General features: G+C 46.0%; 1 protein-coding gene across 3 annotated transcripts in view; it reads right to left on the bottom strand.

Annotated features, from left to right (window-relative positions):
* Positions 1-12,399, bottom strand: part of ZYG11B (zyg-11 family member B, cell cycle regulator) — a 58,415-nt gene extending 46,016 nt beyond the window's left edge. For all 3 annotated transcript variants that reach the window (XM_020987789.2, XM_078156640.1, XM_020987794.2), the window contains exon 1: positions 12,188-12,399. In XM_020987789.2, coding sequence (XP_020843448.1) covers positions 12,188-12,190 — 3 coding nt within the window. In that variant the 5' untranslated portion in view covers positions 12,191-12,399. The remainder of the gene's footprint in view (positions 1-12,187) is intronic.
* Between the last annotated feature and the right edge of the window lie 13,083 nt (positions 12,400-25,482).

Raw genomic sequence — 25,482 nt, 5'->3', positions numbered from 1 at the left:
TCTTATTGTTAGCTGACTTTTTTGGCTGCCAAATTCCTTTATGAAGTAGAACATAAACCTTTCAATTAATTGGTCTATCATTTAAAAAAAGGAAAGGAAACCGGAGAAGAGTAAGCTGTGGGAGAGTGGTTAGAGCCCTGGCCTAGCAGTGAGGAGCCCCTAGCCCCCAGCAGCACTCACAGCCTGCCTGCCTAGCTAGGTACAACCTGAGACCTCCTGAGGGGCCTCAGTAGAGTTCTCTGTCTCTAAGGGGCCTTCTGGCTCTGACAATCTGTAAATCTTGCCCTTTAATAGCTCCCATAAAAAGGGGCAAGGGACAGAAAGTATTTCTAAGGGCACCCTCCCACCTTTTACCCATGGTCCTAAGTCAAAGATGTCAAAACACACAGGAAGCAACTCTCCAGAGAGCAGCTGGAAAGAGAATAAAATGTAACTGGGAAAGAATTAAATAAAAATACAATAAAACAGATACAATGTTAATATGAAGTTTTCTAAGTCACCATGCACATGTAGAAACTGCTACTTTAGGCTGAGCAGTCCATTTCTGATATGTGTTGGCCACCAGCATTCTAAGCATTATGCTAGTGTGAATCAGGGAAACCCTCCAACAGCAGTTCTGTTCTTAGCTTTTTGGGCCACCAGCTAATCCCAGGGCACCACGGGATGGCAAATGTCTGCCACTGGAGGATTAGAGATGCAGGGGTTGGAAGAGCGGAGCTTACTTGGCATTTAGCCTGAGGGCAGACCCTGACTCTTATTAGAAGCCCAGGGAAATCAGGAGCTCTACATTTGAATTTTACCCTAGCAGTAAGACTAAGATAAGTTGCCTAACCTCTCAGAAATAAAAATGACACTATCCATTTCACAAAGCTGATGTGGAGAAAGGGCTTTGGAAAGTTTAAAGTACCACATCAATGTGATTACATATTATTGTTACATCTATAAAATATAATTTATATTATAATAAAGTATCACAATGGTATCATGGAAAAGGACCCTAGAACTGGGTGTCAGGAGGGTCAGAGTTCAAATCCTAGGGCTCTGTGACCACTGGTTAAGTCACAGCATAAGACTCAGTTTCCTCATCTGTAAAATGGACAAAATGCCACTTATACTATGACCTCAAATGCAGTTTGTAAACCTGAGAATATTTGAGAAATGTAAATTATAATTTCTGCTTAACTCTTCTCTCTCCTAAGAGAATATTAATGTAAAATGTTACAATTGGATACAGAAAAAAAAATCAATCTTACAAGTATGGTTGAGGCACGATCAGAGAGCGATTTGTCTGAAGATGATCTAGGGGTCTTAGTAGACTACAAGCTCAACATGAATCATGAGGGCAATGTGACAGTCAAAAAAATCTAATGGATTCTTGGGTTGTATTATGAAGGACATAACTTCTAGGAATAACAAAGTCCCTCTACTCAGACCTCATGCAGATTACTGTGTTCAGGTCTGGTCACCCCATTTTCACAAAGACCTTAACAAGCTGGAAAATGTCCATTTGGAGAGCAACCAAGTCTGTGTCAGGTAAGCAGCAATGGCAGGAACTGGTTCCATTTAGGTAACGTAACCCTGGAGAACGAGGTGGAGTTGAGGGTGGGGGCAGGGATGAGATATGAGAGCTATCTTCAAGTATCTGAAGGGTTCTCATGTGGAAAAGGGATTAAATTTGTTCTGTATGGCCAAGGCAGAACCAGGAGCAATGAGGGTGGGGTGAAAAGATTCCAACGTAGACTGGAAATCAGGAGAGCTGTCCAAACGTGTCATGGGCTGCCTGCCTTGGGAGGTGGTAGGTTTCCCTCTTTGGAGGTCTTCAAAGCAAAGCCAGAATGGGAACCTGTCAGCATGTTCTATCAGGGATTCCTTTGGTATGGCATAGACTACATCGCCACTGAGGTGCCTTCCAAAACTCCATTTTTGTTTTGCCATGATGCCTTGAAAGTGGCCGCCATCATGTCAATTCATCTTTGCCCAGAGCAGGTCCTTGTATAGGGGAGGTATTCCCAAGATGTCTAAGTGACGTTGGGTGTCCCTGTGAATTAAAGACAAAGGCCACGGAGGGGAATCTCTCAGGCCACCTGGGGTTCTTCTAATGGCTTTCCCTTTCTTCCAGAATCAATCTTAAACTCTCTCCCCTGAACCATTCTGCGTTTATTTTCTGGTACTTACTCGTGGCCCTCCCCTGGGTTTTCTTCCTCTCTCTTTAACTGTCTAAGGGATGCCTCACTATCCTGAGTCTGGGTCAGCTCTCCAGGGAAAGAGGCTGGGCAAAGACCCTGACAGGGATGTGGCAGAGGCAATTCACACCTCAGGTAAGGGATGGACCAGATGAGCTTAATTACATAAGCATTCTGTAAGATGTTCAGGATCACTATAGGTAAGGGAACCTGGGGGATGAAGATGCCAATGGGAGATGTTGCTGACTCATGGTGACCTTTCCCTACTAAAAGTCTACTGAACAGTTTTCACTAGGAATGATTACCTATTTCAAACTTCTCATATTTTATAAGGAAACTGAGACCTAGAGGAGACAGGGGCTCCCACAGAAGGCTGGGGGAGGGGTGCAGCTGAACTTGAGTCCATCAAGTTCAGCCCCTTCATTTCACAGATGAGAGAACTGAGGACCAGAGGAGAAGTGCCTTGAACAAATGTTACACAGTTTCACTTGAACTACTGTACCTCTCTCCCCCACCACGACTCATAAGATGTTAGAGTGTATCTTAGGTACAACTCACAGGTGGCATTTAACATATTAAGCAGTTGCTACATGCATGCCAATGTATATTTAGACCCATTAGACTGGGAACCCCTTGAAAGCAGGGGCTGTCTTTTATCTTTCTTTGATTCCCCAGTGCCTGGCACATAGTAGGCACTTTAAAAAAATGCTCGTTGACTATTACTTTTTTCGTATGAGCACCATGCCTCAGAGGTCATTTCAATGCTCCACGCCAAAAATATCGCTATTTCTGGCACTGAGGGGAAGACACCTTGCCACAGAGCACTGGGGACACACTGCGATTCCAGTTTTCTGTGCAGTACAAGCCAGATCACTGCCAATAGCCAGGTGCCACCCTCTTGTCTCCAGCATGATCCAGGGGAAAAGGCCATTTCTAGGGGCAGCTCAGAGACAACTCTGACACCTGAACATTCAAACTATGCTGCAGGAAGTCTCCCTGTGAAAAGCTCCAGAGGGCAGATGTGCCCTCGCATCCGAGGGGAAGGTGACCTGCCCTGTGTGGGGGAGCACATGAGAGCTGGAGTGAGGAATCTCTATGCCCATCCTTGCTAGGACACTTTGCAGCTGTATGTCTCAGGGCCTCGGAGTCTTCATCTGCAAAATATGGACAATGAGTCACACTAACTCACAGGGTTGTTATGAAGAAAATGATCTGGGAACCTTCAGATGCTACTGAACGGAAAGCTAAGACCAGACTACTACGGTATTAAGAGAGGCAGCCTGATTTGACACATACTAGCTGTGTGACCTTGGGCAAGTCACTGAACCCGACTGCCTCACGAGAGAGAGAGAGAGAGAGAGAGAGAGAGAGAGAGAGAGAGAGAGAGAGAGACAGACAGACAGACAGACAGACAGAGAGAGACAGAGACAGAGAGGGAGAGGGGCCTGGAGTCAGGAATACTTGGGATTCAAGTCTCATCTGACGTGTTTAGGCCATGTGATTCTGGGTAAATCTTTTAACCCCTTGGTGACCCAGGTAACTCTCTGAAGTTGCCCAAATGGTGTGTTACTATGATTTGATAGAAGGGTTTCCTCCTCCAGAGCTCCCCATCCCAACAGAAGCACAGATTTTTTTTTTAAGACTGAGCCAGATGGGATAACAACCCCCAAGTCTCACCATGAGTAACTGAGATAGAGGCAGACAGTGTTCAAGGAGATACCACTGGGGAAAGTGATGCTTCAGCTAGGAAAAAAAGCTTCCTTAGGGACAAGGAGCTTCCATACACAGGAAAAGAGGGCTTTGGTTTCCCCTGGTAGAAAGTGAGAGCATTGTGAAGAGTTCTAAGCCATTGATCCTAATGGGCATTCCACCTTTTAAAACCTACCAAAGAGCGAGTTTATTCTCTCTCTGGAAACTGCTTTCTGACCTTTGTATATTTATAGTGCCTGAACTCTCAAAGACAAGCAGGCTCTCAGATGCTGGAATCTACCAGGGTCAGAAAATCTGGGCTACTTGTTTTAATTAATCAGAAAAAAGCTGGTTTGTGAATAAGCTGATATTTTTATTATCTATAAAAAATAAGTTGCTATAAACAATATTCTGACACATCAGACCCAAAGATTAACTGAGTTCACCTCTTCTGCTGCCCTAATTTCTCTCTCCCCACAAAGGAAGGTAGCTTAATGTTTGTCAAGTGCTTGCTCTACATACAAGCTCTGAAGCCTAGACCTTTGAACTCTTCATTTTATATTTCAAAGGTCAAATAGGAAAAAACCACCTTCTCTCTTAATCTGACCACTGTGAGGCAGTTTGGTGGAGTGAAAATGACTGGGTGTTACCTTCTCCTCCCTTACTGAGTGACCTTGAGCAAGTCACTCTCAGAGCTCTGGTTCTCCACTCTGAAAAACGACGGCCTCTAATAATGCCCTCATGTACCCTGCTAACAGCTCTCAGGAGAAGCCCTCTGGGATCGGCCAGTCTCATCTATTACCAGCATTACAAAGAGCAGGCTTTTTTGACAGTGGCAGGAACACTGCCCAAACTCAGTGACTCAAAGAGCCCCAGGAACCTCTGCTCTCCTTTCTGGAAATCCATGTATGTACTGAAAAAGTTCACTGGCTCAAATAAGTCACATGTGAAAACAAGAATAAGGACAAGAGATCAGTTTTTAAGTTCCTTGACTGAAAAATCTTCTTGGATCTCCGACAGGAGAAAAGATTTCTTTAAAGATGTAAGGGCCTTGTTGGAGGTGTTATTATACCCAGTTCACACACAGGAAACTGTGGCTGACAGGGTTAAGTGACTTGCCCAGGATCTCAGAGCAAATGTCAGAGGTAGAATTTGAACTCTGTTCTTTCTGACTCCAGCTCCAGCTCCCTATCCCCTATGCTACCTGGCTACCTCTCCCTATCAATCAACCAATAGTGTAACTAGGTATTAAGCAATTGGTGAATATCTTTCATCAATTCCATTGAGTGGGGTCTTTGTTAGACATCTGACTTGCTACAGTTAAAAAGTCTCTGTACCAAGAGTTCTTAAAATCTCTTCTGTGTCATGGACACCCTGATGAAGCCCAGGGAATCACTTCTCAGAATCATGTTTTTATTTATTTATTTTGCCTTTTTTTGGTGAGGCAATTGGGGTTAAGTGACTTGCCCAGGGTCACACAGCTAGTAAGTGTTAAGTGTCTGAGGCTGGATTTGAACTCAGGTCCTCCTGACTTCAAGGCCAGAGCTCTATTCACTGTGTCACCTAGCTGCCCCCTAGAATCACGTTTTTAAATGCATAAAATAAAATTACTAAGAAAACCAGTAATACTGAAAGATAATTATCAAAGAATTTTTTAAAACAAGTTCATGGTCCCAGTTAAAAACTCCTGCTTTACAGGTAGCTACCAAAAATTATGGATGACTAGAGTTCAGTAATCTAGCCAGCAATGGGCAGCTTGAGTCTCCCTGTCAGAGTCCCTGGCCAGGCGTGCTGGATCTTTGAGATCACCCAGCTTATGTCCCACTAGCTTTTAAAGAGACCATGACTTAGTGACCCCAGAGAGAAGCCAACCCCAGAATAGCAATTACAGTATTGAGGCTGCAGAATAACAAACTGTTAGGCCTAAAAAAACCTTAGAAATCATCGAGGCCTATTTTGATACTGACCCCTTTACAGATGAAAACACCGAAGTCCAGGGAGGGAAACTGATTTGCCTGAGGTCACACAATTAGTGTGTCACATGGGCAATCTATGCTTTTTCAATTTATGCTTTTAACTAGACAAATCTGTCATGAGCCCATATTTGATATATAATAAAATTAGTTAAAATATTTGAGACACTTTACTGCATATTAAAACTTGCTTCTAGGTCTCTCTTGGAGGTGACCCCAGCTTTCATAGCCATTAGGACATTTTAAGACTATTCCAACTAGTCAAGGTGGTTTTTGGTTTTGTTTTGTCTTGTTTTAAATGCAGTCAAGTCAGAAGTAATGATAAAGCATCTTTTGATCGCTAGTCATGCTAACATTCACAGTATAGATGGAAGAAACGAGCACTTCTAATTTTGCTGGTGCCTTTATTGGGAATTTAAACATACTAAGTCAGTCACACAGATAATGCATGGACGTTTTGCTGTTTGTTTCTAAAAGACTGCCGCCTCCCCCACTGTGACCGATAAAGTTTTCGGGTTGTGCATGCTCTCCGGAGTGACCAGCACGCAAAATACTAAGCAGCAAGCTGCAATCTAACACTGAAAGGCTAAAAAAGAAGCAGGACAGGCAACTAAGCAGCAAGCTGCAATCTAACACTGAAAGGCTAAAAAAGAAGCAGGACAGGCAATCTGGGCAGAGTGTTCCCAAACCCATCTGGAGGAAACAAGGGAGGCTCACACAGAATGTTTCCACTTTCAGCCTGTGCCTTTTGCTTATTGTGCTTTTCTTGTTCAAACGGCCAAAGCACCATCCACAAATCAGCTTGGGGGAGGAAGAAGAAGGGGAATGGAGGTAATGGGGAGGAAGGGATCAGATTTAGAGCTCACGGCCCTTGGGTCCAACCAAGTCTTTGCTTGGAAGCTAACTGCAGATTCTGCAACAAAGGGCCAGTCACATCACCTCCACCTCCCCAGGTAAATCAATTGCAACATTTGTAAAAAGGAGAGACAACCTGTCCTCCCCCCTTAAAGCGATGCCAGAGGGCCAAATGAGATTATGTAAAACGCTAGAGAAATGTAAATTGATATTATTACTCAACTTCCACTCAGTGGCCAAAGTTAACTCCAGAGCTCGAAGCCTTTTCAAAAGGGACAACTATTCACCCTAAACCATCTTCACCCAAGCTCAGCTTCCTTCAGCTTCAAAGCCCTCCACCTCTCCTGGATCCCAAAGGGTTCAGTTAGATGATCTCCAAGGTCTCTTCCTGTTCTACAACTGGTCAGTTTCACTATGTGTTATAGCGTCTTGTGTACAGATCTTAGCGGGTTGTCAAACGTTTGGAGGGCAGGTCACAGTAACTAATCAGCATAAGTACCTAACCCAAGCAAATCATTAACAAATCATTTTTTAATTTGCTGTTGGATTATTAGAAAATCAAGACAAGGTGGTCCCCATGAGGGAGATGGGGATGGGAGGTTTAGCTATTTAAACATAAGCGTATCAATGAAGGACATAGTGCCTTGTAAGTGTCAGGTCAGATTAAATCCAAGTTAATCGAGTGATACAATCAACTGATCAACTGAACTGGTAAATGTCATTCACACTTCAAAGACCCGAGAAGGAATGGTGGCCACACAAATGTCTGTGGGGGGGGAGGGGGAGGTGCGCCCGCGCACAAAAATCAAGCTGTCATCATCACTTGGTGGAAAGAAGCACAATTAGCTGGCATTTTTTGTGAGGCTAAGAGTTGAACTGGTCTAGACTTTGGAGTCTCTTAACAGCTAAGTTTCAGCAACAACAACCATTTATTGAGAAACTCTGGGCCCTGCCACAGACGCTAAGGCATTGGGATAAAGGTGGTATCTTGCTACTGCCAAATTTCAGTAATCCATAAGCTAATACAATAAATGACAGTTTTGAAAAGTGCTGCCAAATGTTAAAGGCCAATAAATTATTTATTAATTCCATAAGCACATAAAGGCAATACTAATGCTACCTGACATTTTGGTGGCACCCAGTTCTAAAGCTCTTTCACATGCATTCTTTCCTTGGGTCCTACAGGAATCCTGGGCAATACATAGACTCCAAGATTTTAGGGCAGGAAGGGACTTTGGTGCTTATCTGGTCTAAATTTATTTTAGAGATGAGAAAACTGAGGCCCCCAGGGGCCTCTGGCTCTCTGTCCAGTGTTTTCAAGTACCTTCTACATACGGGGTTGTGAGATGATATGAGATGCAAAATCTACAAATAAAGTAATAAAAGTATTCATTTCAGGCTAATAGCTTCAACTTTGTCCCCTCCTAGACCTTAACTAAATCAACAGATGAAGGACCTAGTATTTTGTCTGTGTGGAAGCTCCTTCCTTTACTGCACCTTGTGTACAACCCATCTTTAACACTCAGGCTTAGAGAGCACATTACCCAAGGTTCAAAGATCCAAAGATCACAAATGGGACTTAGATCTGGGTCTTTCTGGCTCAAGTCCAGCATGAAATCTGCTCCATCAAGCTAAATGTTTAATCTTCAAAAGGAAATTAATAATAGGTGACATTTCTAGATAGCACTTTAAGGTTTACAAAGTAAAATACAACATTATTATTCGATTTTAAGAAAAACCCAATCAATAAATCAATTGCATTTCATCTTCCCTGCGCACTCCACACTAAACAGCAGCTCAGTGGCCAAACCCACGAGGAGGGGCTTTTAGCCCTGGCTTTTTCACAATCTAGACACCACAATCAGTCCCCTGAAAGATCAGAAATTGATCATGTCTGCTATATCTCCGGGTCAGCACTGAATGATTTACAATGCGCTTTTAAAGTAGCAGCTCTGCTGCAAGACCTTCATAAGACTCTTTAGAACACAGCCCTCTACCGCCACGGAAAGCAGTCTACCAGCTACGGAGAGCTGCTAGGTGGTACAGTGGCTACAGAGCTCTGGGCCTGGCCTCAGGGAGACCGGAGTTCAAATTTGGCCTCAGACGCTTACAAGCTGCGTGACCCGGGGCAAGTCACTTAACACTGTTTGCTTCAGTTTCCTCATCTGTAAAATGGGCTGGAGAAGGATATGGCAGAGCACTCCAGTATCTTTGCCAAGAAAACCCCAAATGGGGTCACAGAGTCAGACACAGGCTGAAACAACTCATCAACAGCAAAATCAGCTACAGAGCTGAAAAGCTACAAGTGGGGTTCTTTTCAATGACATGACTTCAACTCCCTGAAGACCAGATTTTAAAAGTTAAGAAGCAAATAGGTTAGAACTTGGGTGAGATTCTCAGAGGCTCTCTCACAAATTAGGTAGCAATTAATCAAAAGCTGCTCCTGCTGGGCCTGGCAGTGACAGCTCTGCCACCTCCAGGTCATGAATCTGCTATCTGGCAATCCTACAACCTCCAAACTCTGGCCTGAAGTAAAATAGCTAATAGGAAGGTAGGTTTCATGGACCCAAATAATCCATTTTAAAGTAATGAATGGGGCCAGTGAGAAGCTAAACATAAGCATATCAGCTCTTGAGGTTGGAAGAGAACTTAAGAGTCACGTGACATGTCCTCATTTTTACAGCTGAGGGGCAGTCCGAAGAAATTAGGTGACTCGACCAGGGCCACACATACAGGCAAGGCCTGGGTTCCTTCCATTAGACTTCGATGCCTCTATGGGGAGGCGTTACGTCACCTAGGTCAGTGGCTGCTCATTAAGCACCTCCAAGGTGTTAGGCAAGATCCAAGACTCAGAAAAACCTGCCTCTGTTCACTTCTTTTGAGTATTTCCTACCCTCTGTTTCTGTTAACATAAACACTAAGCACTGGTGCTTTATTCTATGTTAACGTATACAATAGCAGCATCAAAGAACGTCTTTAGGAAAAAATTCAGCAAACACTTAACAATGTAATTCTCTTAAGACAGTTTGTTACTTCTTTGACAAGAAGCTGACATGCCATCTCCAATTTCCATTCTATTTAAGGACGTATTAAGAAACTTCTCTAATGCTCTTATTTTATAGCTGCCTCACATCCAGAGACTTTTTACAGAAATGCCAACTCCTTAACAGCTGGGTATGGTCCATTTTTCCTCTTCATAGGCCTGGCACATAGTAGGTGCTTAATAAATACTTGCTGATCAACTGATTGATTACAAAGGCCTTTCAACTCAAAAGGGCTTACAAAGGAAAGATCTCATAAACCACATAAATCCAAAAACGGCTGTTAACTATGACACCTCCCCCCAAAGCCAGAGTGCTGAGAGGGAGGGGCCTTAGGGAGCCTCAAGTCCAACCTTCCCAAACCCTTTTACAGTGAAGGAGCCCAACCTCAGTCACATAGTTAAGTTAGTGGCAAGCTCAGAGTAATCTTGTTCTTTCTATACCATCAGATTGGGGACCAGACTGGAATTCAAGATGAACCTCCCAGGAGAACATGATTCACGACTCAGTTTAGCTTAAGACTTTTCTGTCCAAAACGGGGCTAGGGATTTTGGCCTGCTCTAGACTATTATTTAAGGGTTTCAAACAGCCTATGGGTGACAGTCCACCTATGCAAAGAAACATTTAGGGCTATTTCCAAGCTAAAGCATCAATGCATTCTGAAACAGCACTGGGCACAATGCAAATGTCAAGTAACCTCTAACTTGAGCTAAATCCAGTAAGTAAAATAATCAACCCACGAACAGGTTTCTAGGATAAGCAGGCTTTGGAGAACTTCACAAATAGACCTTCAATAGAAACAGATTGTTTCCTCCCAAATTTCCTCAAGACTCCCAGTCTGGACTCTAGTCCAACCATCTTTGTTCTCTCTTACTGAATTTGACCCGTATTATTTTGAACAAAAGTCACCAGTGGCCTTGTTCCCCCCACTGCCTCCCACGCCCCAAATCTAGACTCCCAGACCAGACCTTCCCAAATTTTGTGCTGCCTTTGCCCTCCCGAGAGCTCCCACACAGTTCCTAGTTGTCCAGCCCAATGCTCTGGACCCTAGAGATGCCCAAGCGATTCTTAAACTAAACAAGCAAAAACTATGCCCTAAAAGCAAACAGTTGGTTTTAATGGAATAAAGATAAAGTTTAAATCGACCTCCTCCTGTAAACAGACTCTTTAAGGTCCAAAGCCGACCATCTCCACACCAAACAATGCTTCAAAGGAAACCATTCCCTTGTCTTGAGAACAGCTTCTTGAAGGTGACTGAGGGCAGCCCAGACAAATTCATGTGAGCAGGGCTTAAACGGTGGGACTTGAACCCAGGTCTTTCTGGCTCAAGTCCAGCTCCATGCTCAGCCCAGCCTCCCTCATGGGCTGTACCATTCCTTGCAATGATACAGGCAAGGGCTGCCCTTTGCCCCTGGGCATGCTATCATGTCAAAAGCTTGGGGTCCCCCTTGGTGGGGTCTACCTCTGACAACTCAGGCCAGTGTGAAGCTGTGTCCCTAATTACCTGGGTGACCACTATCTCTGTGACCTCCCTTAGTTTCCTCGTCTGTAAAGTGGGACCAGGGAGTTGGTCTAAGATGGCCTCTGAGATCCTGGGAAATTGAGGTGGAGGAGGGGGTTGGGATTGAGCCCAGAAGAAAAGAAGGAAATGGAGAAGGGGGGGGGGGGCGCCCGAGTGGCCTTCGGTCGGCAGCCCCTCCTCACTTCACTTCTTAGGACCCCCCCCTTCCGGATTGTCCCCAGGCTTACGTCGTGGCTTCCCCTCCAGCATAACTGCCATGCCTTCGGCACACACTCACAGATCGCAGCCCCAGGGCCGGCAGGCACCCGAGTGCGGCCCCTGCACCTTACAGACGAGGGCACTGAGGCCCAGGCGGGCCCTGGTCTGAAGAGCCCAAGGTCACCGAGGAGTGCAGAAAGGGGCAGGGTCGGGACTGGAACCCAGGTCCTCCCGCTCCAGAGCCAGGCCCCTCTCCCGCCCCCGTCCGGGTCTCCCCCATACACCTGAAGCTTCCCTTTTCCGTCCTTGGACACCCCACACCCCGGTGTCCAGCTCCTGCCGGGCCCCTGGAAGATGCTCCAGAAATGCTGGACAGACTGGAAGGAGGGGCGCCACGGGGGGGAGGGGGCGGCGGAAAAGCCTGCGGCAGGTGCGGGGGGGGGAGAGAGCACCAAGGGGGAGGGGAACACCGAGGGGGAGGGGAGCACCGAGGGGGCAGGGGGCAGCAGGAGGGAGGAGGACGGAGGGGGCAGGGAGAAGAGGAGGGCAAGCCAAGGGGAGGGGGCTGGACGTGGGACATCTAAGGGGGAAGGGGCAGAGAGGGCGATGGGGGGGCAGGGGTCGGGGTCGGCCTCGCGGGGGCCTCGGGCTCGGTCGGGCCGGCCCGCCCGCCGGATCCCCGCCGCTCCGCCCCCGCCGCCCCCCGCCTCGGCCAGGGCTCCTCACCATGGCTGCGCCGGCCTCGCCTCGCCCTCGCCCTCGTCCTCGTCCTCAGGGCCCACGCTGGTCGCGGTCCTGCGGGAGGCTCCGGACGGCGGCGGCTCCGCGGGGAGGCGGCACCGGCCCCGGCCCCGGCCCCAGCCCGGCCCGGCCTCCTCAGCCCCCTCAGCTTCTTCAGCCTCGGCGGAACCTGGAAGTGAACCCACCGCCGCCGCCGCCGCCGCGCCGCCGCCGCCGCCGCCGCCGCCACTGCGCAGACTCCGGCGGGAAGCCCCGCCCCCAGCACCGCCCTTAAAGGAGCCGGGCCCCCAGCCTGAGCTGTCAATCAGCCGGCCCTGGGCTGGAGTCTGCACTCACTGCCTGGGTCACTGGCCCGGGGGAAGTCAGACTCAAGGGAATGGGTGTCCCCTCTAGGCACTTACAGTCTCCCGGGGCCTGCGCCTGCTGCATACCCCGCACGATCCCCCACCCCCTCATCCAGAACATTCACAAAGTCCTCCTAGTCCCCTCAACCACAGCCCCCCACTACCATTCTGGTGCCAGCACCCCTCAAGCCTGCAGGAACCCCAAATCTGTCCACATCCAGTCTAAATTCCAGCTGTTTAACTGTCCAGACCTGCTGTTTTGCCCATAGCTGATCTCCCACTGTTCCTATCTCTCTAACCAATCTGACCTCCTCACCCTAACTTGCCCCCCTCATATCTGCAATGGCCTACAGTTTTGCCCCATAGTGTCATGCCCATTTATAAATGTGTGCCTTGACTTCCTGTTCAGGAAGGGCTGAGTCGGTCGGAAACCTCTTCTGACTTAGAGATTCCTTGTCATTCCCTGCTTGGTTTCTTTAAGGGGATCCTGGGCCCCAAAACCTATCTCAGAGAAGATTGGCCAAGGAAATCTCACCAAGTTGTTTGTTTGTGGGGGTTTTTTCCCTTAAGAGTCTCCAAAATGCAAACAAATCTGAGCAAGCCAAAAGCTAAGCCCAGAGGCCAAGTTCTTCCTCTTGCCTAGCTACATTCCAGCCTTTGACTCTAACCGCTATACCATCTACCCATGGGAGGGACAAAACACTTGCAGTTAGAGGGAAGGCTCAGAATTTTCCAGCTAGAAGGAACATAGGCACTCTGTTGAACTCATGCTCAAAAGAAACCCCACATAACAAGCACTTAACAAATGCTTTCTGACCTCACCACGCCAAAATTGATAAGTGGTCATTGAGCTTTCTTGAAGACCTTCAATGGGGGAGAGCCCATGGGGGCCCCATGGGGGCCCCAGGGTGCCCAGAAGTAGGATGGGCCTAGTTCCCTGATCGTCTGCCCTGGTTATACCGAATCTGGTATGTGACATTCAATTCTGGGATTCCATTCACTAGAAGGAAAGGGAGAGCTTCAGCCAAGCCCCTACAACCGTGTGTATTCCTTCTCTTTATGCTCAACTGCCCTTCCTTGTCTCCTCTTTTTTTTTTAGGGTTTTTTTTTCTTTTTAAGCAATTGGGGTTAAGTGACTTGCCCAGGGTCACACAGCTAGTAAGTGTCAAGTGTTTGGTCTGAGGCCAGATTTGAACTCAGGTCCTCCTGACTTCAGGGCCGGTGCTCTATCCACTGCGCCACTGCGCCACCTAGCTGCCCCCCTTCCTTGTCTCCTCATAACATCAGGTAGCCCCAAATGGAATATATCAGCCCCCAACTGTACTTACCAATCTGCTCTTTAGTATAACCTTTAGCCAAATTAAGGACATGGGAAATGCCTATATTACAGCTCTCCACGTCCATGCCACTGAACCAGAAACCCAGAAGAACAGAATTTTAGAGTTGAAAAGGGACCTCGGTGACTCTCTAGTCCACAGGAATTTTCACGATAAGATATCCAACAGGTGATGTTAACAGCAACAATAATAGCAGCTAACATCTATATAGCATCTACTATGTCCTATGTGCTACTACTGTGCTAAATACTTTTCAATTATTATCTCATTTGATCCTCAAAAAAAATCCCCATTTTACAGATGAGAAAACTGAGGCAAACGGAGGTTAAGTGATTTGCCCGAAGTCACACAGCTAAGTGAGTGTCTGAAGCTGAATCTGAATTCAGGTCTTCCACCCCACTCTCTGTTTGAAGATCTCTAGGAAGCAGGAGCCTACCACCTCTTGAAGCAGCCTGTTTTACTTTGGGACACTTCTAATTGTTAGGAATTTTTTTCCCCAACCTCAACCCTAAATTTGGCCTTTTTGCAGCTTTCATCCAGGGCTCCTGGCCTTCTGGAACAAAGCAGAAAAGATGCATAGTAGAAAGTGGTACCTGAGGTGACCTTTGAAAAAAGCTAAGGATTCTAAGACAGCGATGAGGAGAGAGGACATTGCAGGCATGAGGGACCGCCTTTGCAAAGTCACAGAGGGAGGAAAATCATGGAGTAGGAGTAGGTCAGTCTCACTGGAATATAAAATGCACGGAGGGCAGTACTGTAATTTGAAACAAGCCTGGAAAAGAAGACTGGATCCAGAAAGGGAAAGGATATAAATGCCACCGAGGAGTGTGCATTTTATCCTTGAACTGAAAAGTGATTTCTTTTAAAGAAAGAAACGAAAGCTTGCTCCCTTCTGTTGGACAGCTGTTTGTCAGAAATAGAGCTGAGGGTATGAGTGGACTTTAAGCCTGACATAAATCAACATTAGGTTTTGGCAACCGAGCAAGCTAACTCAATTGTAGGGAAGGGGAGGGTGGAGGAAGGGAACAGGCATTTACCTGGTATGTGCCAAGTACTGTGCTAAGCACTTTACTGAGCATGGACACACAGTGCCCAGAACCAAAGCAGGGATAGTTCTGTCGTTCCAGGCCTGCCCTTGTTAGATTACACTGAGAACGTTATGCTCAGCTTTGCTACATTTTTGGTTTTGGTTTTGTTTTTTTTTTTAATTTTTATTAGGCAATTGGGGTTAAGTGACTTGCCCAGGGTCACATAGCTAGTAAGTGTCAAGTATTTGGTCTGAGATCGGATTTGAACTCAGGTCCTACTGACTTCAGGGCCTATGCTCCATCCACTGTGCCACCTAGCTGCCCCTGCTTTGCTACATTTTGGGAAGAACACTGACAGCTTAGGGACAGCTAGGTGGTCTGGTATCTAGAGTGATGGCCTTGTAATCAGGAACTCCTGAGTTCAAATCCTACCTCAGACATTTACTAAGTTGTGTGGCCTTGGGTGAGTCACTTAACCTCTGTCTGCCCAAATTTCCTCATCTGTAAAATGGGGATGATAATAGCACTCACCTCCCAGGGCTGTTATGAGGATTAAAAGAGATAATAGAATTAAAAGTACTTTGCAATACTTAAATTGCAATTTGAATGTTAGCTGTTATTATAAGTTGGAGGGAGTCCAGAAGAGGGCAGCTGAGATGGTTATTCTCATATAAGAACTGGGTGAAGGAACCAGGAATGTTTAGCCTGGAGAAGACTTGGGGACATGCTAGCTGTTTTTAAGTGTCTGAAGGGCTAGGAAAGAAGGATTCGCCTTGGTTCTGCTCAGCCCCAGAGAACAGAACCAGGCATGATAGGAGGAAGCTAGAAAGAGGCCAATCTGAGACTTACTGTCAGAAGAAACTTCCTAATGGTTAGAACTGTCCCAGAGATGGTGCGCTTTCCCCATACACACACATTGGAGGTCTTTACTGTTGCTGTTTATCCTTCATTCTCAAAAGAGGACCATGACATCAGGGAGGTGATACCATGACACGAAAGTGAATTGGATTCAAGGGAGGTAGGGAGGGAGGATTTAAGTCACCAGCCTCACTTTCTCCTCCAGAGCCATCTGGGTCCAGTGGCAACATATGAATCAGGATGACTGGAGATGGTCTGGGATGCAGTGAGGGGACCTTGGCCTTTTCAAGCTGATGTCTTTAACAGGTCTCAGTTTGACTGAAGCAGCACCCACTCAGTGACTATAAGGAGATCTTTAAGCAGAATCCGTATGGCAGTTTGGGGTGGATTTTCCACTCTGATGATGCCCCTTCCCATCCTGAGTTTCTATGGCCCTGAGTCAAATGTCCTTGTGTGTGTGTGTGTGTGTGTGTGTGTGTGTGTGTGTGTGTGTGTGTGTGTGTGGTGCTGGTGGTGGTGGTGGTGGTGCAGGCAAGCAGAAGCCTCTAGTACCACAGGACTTTTTTATCCAGCATAGAGTGAATTTTCTCCAACTGGGCATCTGCCATTCATCTGCCCCATACCCTGGCTGGAGACTTGTTGACACTTTGACACCACTCTGATGATGGCTAATGATTGATGAGTGCTGATTTCAGGAACAGTTCAGAAACCTCAGTTCGAACCTTGAGCTCAGCAGCCCCAGGGAAGGGTAAGACTTCATCTGTTGTCCCACATCATGGCCCATGAGCAAAACAAACTGAAAGTCCCTGCCCTTCAGAAGAACATTCTATTGGAATAGGAGGCTAGAGAAGAGGAGCTAGCCTATAGTCCCTGAACAATGATCTGCAGGTTTTAGTGGGCCACAAGTTCCATTTGATTAAGCAGTGTAAGGCAGCAGGCAAAAAAATCATATATGATCTTGGGTCTAATTATGAGAAGCTAGGAGGTAAAGAAGGAGATTCTAGGGAGGTCCGTTGTACCCTACCCTGGTTAGACCTCAGCTGGGCTGTTGTATTCAGGTCTGGATAATCAGTTCTGGGGAAAATACTAACAAAATTGGAACACACTCAGAAGAAGATAGAGAGGGACTCTAAAAGGTTTCATATGAAATGGAGTTTAACTGATTTAACTGATGGCGATTTAATGGAATCTAAGTAACTCCCATTTTGGTTTTAAGCAATTACAGGACTGCTGAAGTGAGCTGGAAAAGAAAAACAAATAAACAAACCCTAACACTTTGCTGTTGTTACTCAGTCTTGTCAGACTCTCCATGCCCTCGTGTACCTCTGCGTATGGGATTTTCTTGGCAAAAATACTGGAGTGGTTTGCCATTTCCTTCTCCAGTGGCAAAGAGAGGTTAAGTGATTTGCCCAAGATCACACAGTTAGAGGGCTTCATTTCTAAAATATGTAGAGAACTAAGTCAAATTTATAAGAATACAAGTCATTCCCCAATTGATAGATGGTCAAAGGATATGAACAGGCAGTTCTCAGATGAAGAAATTAAAGCCATCTATAGTCATATGAAAAAGTGCTCTGAATCACTATTGATTAGAGAAATGCAAATCAAAACAACCCTGAGGTACCACATCACACCTATCAGATTGGCTAACATGACAAAACAGGAAAATGATAAATGTTGGGGAAGATGTGGGAAAATTGGAACACTAATGCATTGTTGGTGGAGTTATGAAATGATCCAACCATTTTGCAGAACAATTTGGAACTATGCCCAAGGGCTATAAAATTGTGCATACCCTTTGACCCAGCAATAGCACTTCTAGGGCTGTATCCCAAAGAGATCATACAAATGGGAAAAGGACCGACATGGACAGAAATATTTATAGTAACTCTTTCTGTGGTGGCAAAGAATTGGAAATTGAGGGAATGCCCATCAATTGGGGAATGGTTGAACAAGTTGTGGTATATGAATGTTATGGAATACTATTGTGCTATAAGAAATGATGAGCAGCCAGACTTCAGAAAAACCTGGAAAGACTCGTATGGACTGATGCTGAGTGAAATGAGCAGAAACAGGAGAACGTTGTGCACAGTAACGGCCATGTTTTGCAATGACTAACTTTGATAGACTTAGTCCTTCTCAGCAATGCAAGGATGTAAGACATCTCCAAAAGTCTCATGAAGGAAAATGCTATCCACATGCAGAGAAAGAGCTATGGAGTTTGAATGCAGATGGAAGCATACTGTTTGCTGTTTTTTTGTTTTGTTTTGTTTTGTTTCCTTTTTCTTGTGGTTCCTCCTATTGGTTCTAATTCTTCCTTACAACATGACTAATGTGAAAATATATTTAATAGGAATGTATATGTAGAGCCTATATCAGATTGTGAGCCGTCTTGGGGAGGGAGGTGGGAAGGGAGGCAGGGAGGGAGGGGGAGAAAAATTAAAACTCAAAAGCTTATGGAAGTGATTGTTGATAAATCAAAATAAATTAATTGAGAAAAAAAAAAAGATCACACAGCTAGGAAGTTTTTGAGGCTGGATTTGTACTCAGGACTTCCTGATTCCAAACCCACTGCTCTATTCTCTTCACCACTTAGCTGCCTCCAACTCTAACATACACAGTCTTTGAAAAGCTCTTTAGGTCCTATATCCTGTTTGAACACATATTTCTTTCTATAGTTAACTGCCTGTACCATATATCACCTGTACCTTGTCAAAGCAGATGCTTATTAATTGTGGGTTTGCTTTTCTGCACTGCCATGAATCCCTATACCTTGTGAATGTAGCTGGTTAGCGTATAATAAGCATTTCCTTTCATTTTGTTGTTTTTCTGCATACAAGAAGCCTTATAGGCAGCTAAGTTGCACAGTTGATAGGGCACTGAGCCTGGAATCAGGAAGACCTGAGTTCAAATTCAGCCTCAGACACTTACTAGCTGTGTGACCCTGGGCAAGTTACTTTCTGTTGTTTGTCTCAGTTTCCTCATTTGTAAAATGAGCTGGAGAAGGAAATGGCAAACCACTCCAGTGTCTTTGCCAAGAAAACCCAAATAAGGTTGCAAAGAGTTGGACATGACTGAAATGAGTAAATAACATTAGGAAAATCTGAGTTTGCACCTAGATTCCCCCTTCCTCACCCCTCCCCCGACTGTCCATCACCTTTGCATTTCATGTAAAAAAGTCTGTTGATTAGCAACCATTTCTGAGTTTTTCTTTCAGGTCCCATAACACATATGAGAATCATTTGAATAAACAGGAGGGCCGTTATACTCCCATTTTGTTTTCCCTGGAAAAGAAGGGACTTGGGAAGACCTGATTGCTCTGTTGAAATCTTTGAAAGGACTTTTGGCAGATGAGATAAAATTTGTTCTGTTTGAGGCAAAAAGTCGGTTTTTCTCAGAACTAGAATGAAAGATAGAAGTTACAGAGCACTGGATTTATTTTATCTACATTTTGTATATAATTATATCCATTTTTCTCCCTTAATAGAGTGTAACTTCCTTGAAAGCAAAGATTATTTCAGGTTTGTCTTTGTATCCCCCAGTGCCTTGAACAGTGCCTAACAAAAAGTCAGAGTTTAATAAAAGCTTGTTGAATGAATGAGTAAATGAATGGGGGGGGGGATAAAACATGAATAAAACAAGGTAATTTGAGGAGGAAGAAAGAACACTAACAATTTGGAGCATCAGGGAAAAGATCAGAGAGGAGCTGAGCCTCAGAAGAAGATATGGATTCTGAAAGGTGAAGATGAGGAGAGAATGTATTCCAGACATGGAAAATAGCTCATACAAATGTATGGAACAGGGGCAGTTAGGTGGTACAGTGGATAGAACATGGGCCCTGCAGTCAGGAGGACCTGAGTTCAGATCCAGCCTCAGACACCTGCCATTTACTAGCTGTGTGACCCTGGGAAACTCACTTAACCCCATTACCTAGCCAAAAACAAAAACCCAGCAACAACAAATGTATGAAGGCAGGAGGCGCCATTTTGAGTTCAAGGAATGACAAATAGTCTAGTTTGGCATGAAGGAGAAGAATATAAAATAAAATGAGGAGTGTAGGCAGGAGTCAGATTGTGGAGGGCCATGAATGCTAGGCTCATTAATTTGCATTTGAACCTGGAGGTAATTGAGAATCACCAAAGCTTTTGAGCAGAGGAATGACACAGCTAGACCTGCGCCTTAGGAAAATGACTTTGGCAGCTATGTGGAAGATCAGTTGGAGAGTAGAGAAATTGGAAGCAGGAAGATCAATTAGGAATTTATGGAAATAGTCCAGACAACAGGCAAATGGTGCCCAAATTAGAATGGGAGTAAAGGGAGCAGATAGGAGGAGCACCTCATGGGAGTAGAACCACCAGTCCTTGGCAATTGAATGGATATGGCAGTAAGGGGGAGAAAGAATCAGGAATAACCTCGGGGTTGGGTAATAAACTTGGGTGGCTAAGAGACTGGTGGTTCCCTTGACAGAAAAAAAAAGAGGAAGTGGGAAGAGTGATGGTTTTAGAGGAGAAATTATAAGTTTCGATTCGGATACATTGAGTTTGAGCTGCTCATGGGACATCTGGATGGAAATGTGCAGATAAGCCATTTGAATTGAGAAGAGAGATTTGAGTTGGCTTTGTAAGTTTGGGAGTCATTTGTATAAAGACGCTCCTTGAACCCTTCAGAGCAATGAGATGGACAAGGAAGACAGTCTAGAAAGGGCATGCAAGGGAAGAAGACTCAAGACAGAGGTGCAAGGGTACGACTGGACTTGGAGTCAGGAAGACCCGGCTTCAGATCCTGCCTCAGACACTTACTATTGTTTGACCTTGGGCAAAGCACACAACCTTCTTCAGCCTCAGTTTCCTCATCTGGAAAATGGGGGTGATAACAGCACCTACCCACATGAGAAAACATAAGTAAAGTGTTTTGCAAATATTGAAAGCTATATAAATGCAATAATGATCACTATTATTATTATTAGATCCAGGAAAAGAACCTGAAAAGGTAAGCAGGAGAACCAGGACAGAAATCCCTAAGGACCAAAGGGAGGAGACTCTTGAAGCTGGTGGGAGCTGGGGAGAAGGTCCAAAAGCTGCCCACGTCCAAGCCGGGTGAGGACCTGAGAACCAAGAAAAAGCTGATGAAATTTAGCTATGGCGGGACTATGTGGAAAGTCCTGTGCCAGGGGCTGCTGGGAACACAAGCACGGATGATTGGTAAGTTTTCAGTGTGGGCGTTTACATGGCTTATTGTTATTGTTGTTGTTTAGCTGTGTCCAACTCCACATGACCCTGTGTGCCATCGAACAACAATATAGTCCATGAGGTTTTCATGGCAAAGATCCTGGAGTGGTTGGCCATTTCCTTCACCAGTGGATCAAGGCAAACAGAGGTTAAGTGACTTGCCCAGGGTCACACAGCTAGTAAGTATCTGAGGCTAAATTTGAACCCAGGTCTTCCTGACTCTAGGCCCAGTGCTTTAGCCACCGAGCCACCTAAATCAGAAACTGGCAAATGCTACAAATCAGGGCTTGATTTATCATTTTGTTGATTGCCTAGAGTCTAGACTTTAAAAAGTGATAGAGAAAGTGTTAATAATACCAATTAATTAAACTTAAAAGTGTGTTAAGTAGATGCCCCTCTACCCCAGATCTGGTTGTTAAACATTTACCAGCACACTCCTGCAAAGGTGAATCAGCAGTAAGTCTTGGCTCACAGGGGCCTTCCAGAAGGACAAAGACAACAGGCAGTTAGACGTTGATGAGTCCATCAAAGCTGGCCCTCCTTTCACTAGCACAATCACCTCTCAGACTCTCTCTCTCTGCAGATTAGATGTAGATAGTTTAGAAAGGGGAGAGAGGAGATATAGCTGTAGATAGATAGGTAGATATATATCTCCTCTCTCCCCTTTCTAAACTCATCATCACCACAAATATGATGGGCATGCACAGGGTGCATTTGCCCAGAGGTTGTGGATTGTGGTGATGATAAATTTAGGAAGGGAAGGGAATGGTGCCCAATCCACCTTTCCCCTTTTGAGGGTAAGGCACTATGTTTGTGCCTTTCTTTGTATCCCCAGCATGTAACACAATGCCTGGTACACCATAAGTGCTTAATCAATGTTTGTTGACTGACTACCAGGGTTAAATTTATGACAAGCAAATTTTGTGTGGAGAGTTGTAGTATAGGGAATATTGATCAGTACCCTATTTCAGTTCTGGCAGGTCCAGGATCTAAGGAGGATAGGTCAGATACACTTATTAAGCACCTACTTTCTTCCAGGTACTGTTGGGGATTGGGGTATAGTTCTACAAGAATAAGAGTGAAAGGAGGTGGGGGAGAAGCCAATGAGAAGCCTGGAAGGCAGAACTGAGGTCCCTGTTGTCCTTAGAGAGACAACCAAGACGTCTAACATCCAGTCAGTGCTTTGTGGGAGTGAGAATACTTTTTCTTCGCTATGGCAGACACCAGAGATGTGTCTTTGCTCAGCTCCAGGGAGAGGTCTCTCCCTTGGGAGGGGTTGGGCCCAGATGTGCACTGAATCTACAGCCTAGATCTATATTACATGTACTATTTCCACTTTTATTATCTTTAATCTGATTAAGAGCTTTATATATTCATTACCTGGGCAGACATAAATCAATGAAGCTCGGATCCAAGGATTTAATGAGTGGGAGTGGCCAAGGGAGCAGAGGGATAATTGCTGGATTGATTTGCATATATACAAATCCACACCTCTATATGGACAGATATTAGGTGCCAGAAGGCAAGGGAGACCTATCCCCCTTCTCTCCATCTCAGGCACTCTAAAGCAGAGATAGAAAGAAAGGAGTAATGCTCAAGCAACTTGAACTTGGAAAAGAAACGTGCAGAAGATGGGAGCAAGGCCCAGTAGGAGAGGAGTGGAAGAGTGTGGTCCACTTCTGTAAAAATGGCAAGAGAGAATCCAAAGTTCAGTTTGAGCTGAGGCTGCCAAGGAAGCTAAGAATAATAAAAATGTGTGTGTGTGTGTGTGTGTGTGTGTGTGTGTGTGTGTGTGTGCGCGCGCGCGCGCATGTGTGTTTGTGAGTATGTATGTGTGAGTGTGTGTGTATATGTGTGTATGTGTTTGTGAGTGTGTGTGTATGTACCTCTGTGTGTGTGTGTGTGTGTGTGTGTGTGGTGTGTGTGTGTGTACTATTGTGGAACAAAAAGAGGGTCAAAGAAGGGATGGGGTCCTTGTCCTTGGGAAATAATAATAGAATAGAGAAAGAAGGGAGAGCCGGTGATTGTTTGTTTCTCCTGTAAGGAAGAAGGAACTTTCTCCTGGAGGTGACAGAACGGGAATGATCTTGGGGGAATTGCTCCCCAAGAGAGTCAGGAGAGGCATCTAAGTCTTTGGGTTGTTGGGAGGATCAGATGAAATCACGTTTGTGAAGCAGTTTGCAAATCTAAAAGCAACATATACATCTCTGTAGGCACACTCGCTATTATTATGATCATTATACTACAACCATTACTTCTAGGTTAGACTCGATAGATGCTGACGTCTCCCTCCACACGAATTCTGTGATTCTATAATTAGTAACCAGGGCCCGAGAAACACAGAGAGGAGCAGGCAGGATGGCCGTGACCCAGCCCACAGTAGGGGTGACGGTGGATGTTCAGCCAGGAGCTGAGACAAGATAAATCTCCCCTTTCCCACAGCACCAAGGATAGGCAAAGCATTAGTCACTCACACCCAGCACCATCTGGACGCTTGTCACTAGAATGACTTCAGGAAGTGGGATTCCCCATCTTGGCACCTCTGTAGCCTGGCTCCTCCCTTTTTCATTCCCCCCAAGGTCATGCAGGTAGGGTATAAGCGTACTCACACATCGCTCTCCCACCCCAGCCTCACCTCCGCCCCCGCCCCCATCCTCTGACTCCTATGAAGTTCTCGTTGACTTCTGTCCCTCTGAAAAGCCTTCTTCGAGGTCCTCTCCAGCGCTCTTGAGGCCTGCCTCTGGCTCTAAATTCAGCTCACATTTATTAAGCATCGATACTGCGCTGGACTTTGGTACTTATCTGAATGAATGAAACATTTATTAAACATTTACTACATTCAAAGCGCTGGGCTAAGTGCTGGGGAGACAAATAGAAAAGTCAGACAGTCCCTGCGTCCAAGGGCTCACATTCTGATGGGGGAGACAACACACAGGGAAGATTTCAGCTGCCAGACAGATGGGAAGGTCCCGGGTCCTTACGGGGAAGGGGCCACGTAGTTGTTAACGCTCCTTCTTTGAAGTCTTTTCTGCCCATAAAATGATAGCGGTTTCTGACGTTGAACCAATTGACTTTGCCAAGGATCTAGTGGCCAGAACTTTCCTCCCTGGGTCTTCAGCAGCTGTGGCTGCAGCCCCCTGCAGGAGCTGTCCCTCCTTCCCAGGAGGATGGCAGAGGGCACGGGGTTGGAAGCAGTGCTCTTCCCAAGCCCCTCGGGTTCAGAGTCCTTGGTCTTCTCCGTCAGGATCTCAGTGGAGATGATGGTCAAGGAGTGGTTTGAACTGCCTGTACATGCTGCCTCTTATCCCGCCTACGGGGTGCCTGACTTCAAGTAAGCCCCACATATGGTAGCTGGTAGACGTGGCTGGTTCCTTCTCTACAGAAGCAGCCTCCATAGAGGACGGCTGTGCTGAAAGCAGGACCAGTAGTCTGGGGGGTGCCACGCTCCCAAGCCCCTGGACCTATCTGTGGATGGGGTGTCCAGGGAGGGCTAGCATCCCTGCTGTGAGGGCTTGCCGAGCCTTCTTCTGGGGCTGCTTTCCACCTCCGGGGTCCACCTGATTTGCCCAGCTCTCACCTGTGGTTCCAGGACGCTGCAGCATGTGCATCAGCGACATTCTGGTAAAAAACCATCTCAACAGACGGGCTGGACAGGTTAAGCGCAACCTCAAACCTGTTGGTGAGTTAGGGGATGTCTACCCCAAGCATGTGAAGACTTCCCCTGGTGGAATGGGTGGATGAGAACAATCTGTTCCAATGGGCCGTGAAGGCGTCTGAAGCTGGTGGTGTGGAGTGCTTTAAGCTTGGGCAGACACTGAAGATGCCAAGGTCACCCACTGCATCCCAGGCCATTGCCAGTCATCTTGACTTTTATCTTGCCACTGAACTTCAGTGACAGGGGGAAGGGAGAGCGAGGTTGACGACTTAGTGTAACTCTGCCTCACTTAAATCCAATTCATGAATAAATCAAGACGTAATGTCATTGGTCCTCTTTGAAAACAAAGGACAAATCACAAGGAGAACAACAGCCTATTGGCAGTTAGTCAGCCGGGCTGTTACTGTTAGGGATGAGGGGAGTGGGCCCCTCTCCACATTATCTGTCTGATCCCACCTCGTACTCACCACCCCGTCCCCAGCTGAATGTAAGCTTCCTGGCACAAGGGAACGCTTTGTTTTTCTTTCTCTCCCCATCACTGAACACAGGGCTTGGCCCACAGTTGGCACTTAATAAATGCAGAGTTAAATTGAATGAGACAGTCTTTGTCCTTAAGGAGCTTATAGATTGACCATGATGAGGAGAGGAGGAAATATGTTGTGTGGACACAGATAGGCAGGATATTCCCTCCTTCTGGGTCCATTTGGGTTTTGTGACTGAGCTGGCCCTGGCTCCTTCCACCTGGCTGCTCCTCCTCAGTCCATCTCACCAACCACTTTCCATTCCCTGAATGTGGCTGCATGCCACGACTCTGCTTCTGTTTCATGCTG

Source organism: Phascolarctos cinereus, unplaced genomic scaffold (genome assembly GCF_003287225.1).
Source record: "Phascolarctos cinereus isolate Bilbo 61053 unplaced genomic scaffold, phaCin_HiC Scaffold_5;HRSCAF=322, whole genome shotgun sequence".
Taxonomy (NCBI): Eukaryota; Metazoa; Chordata; class Mammalia; order Diprotodontia; family Phascolarctidae; genus Phascolarctos; species Phascolarctos cinereus.
This window is presented reverse-complemented; position numbering and strand designations above follow the sequence as displayed.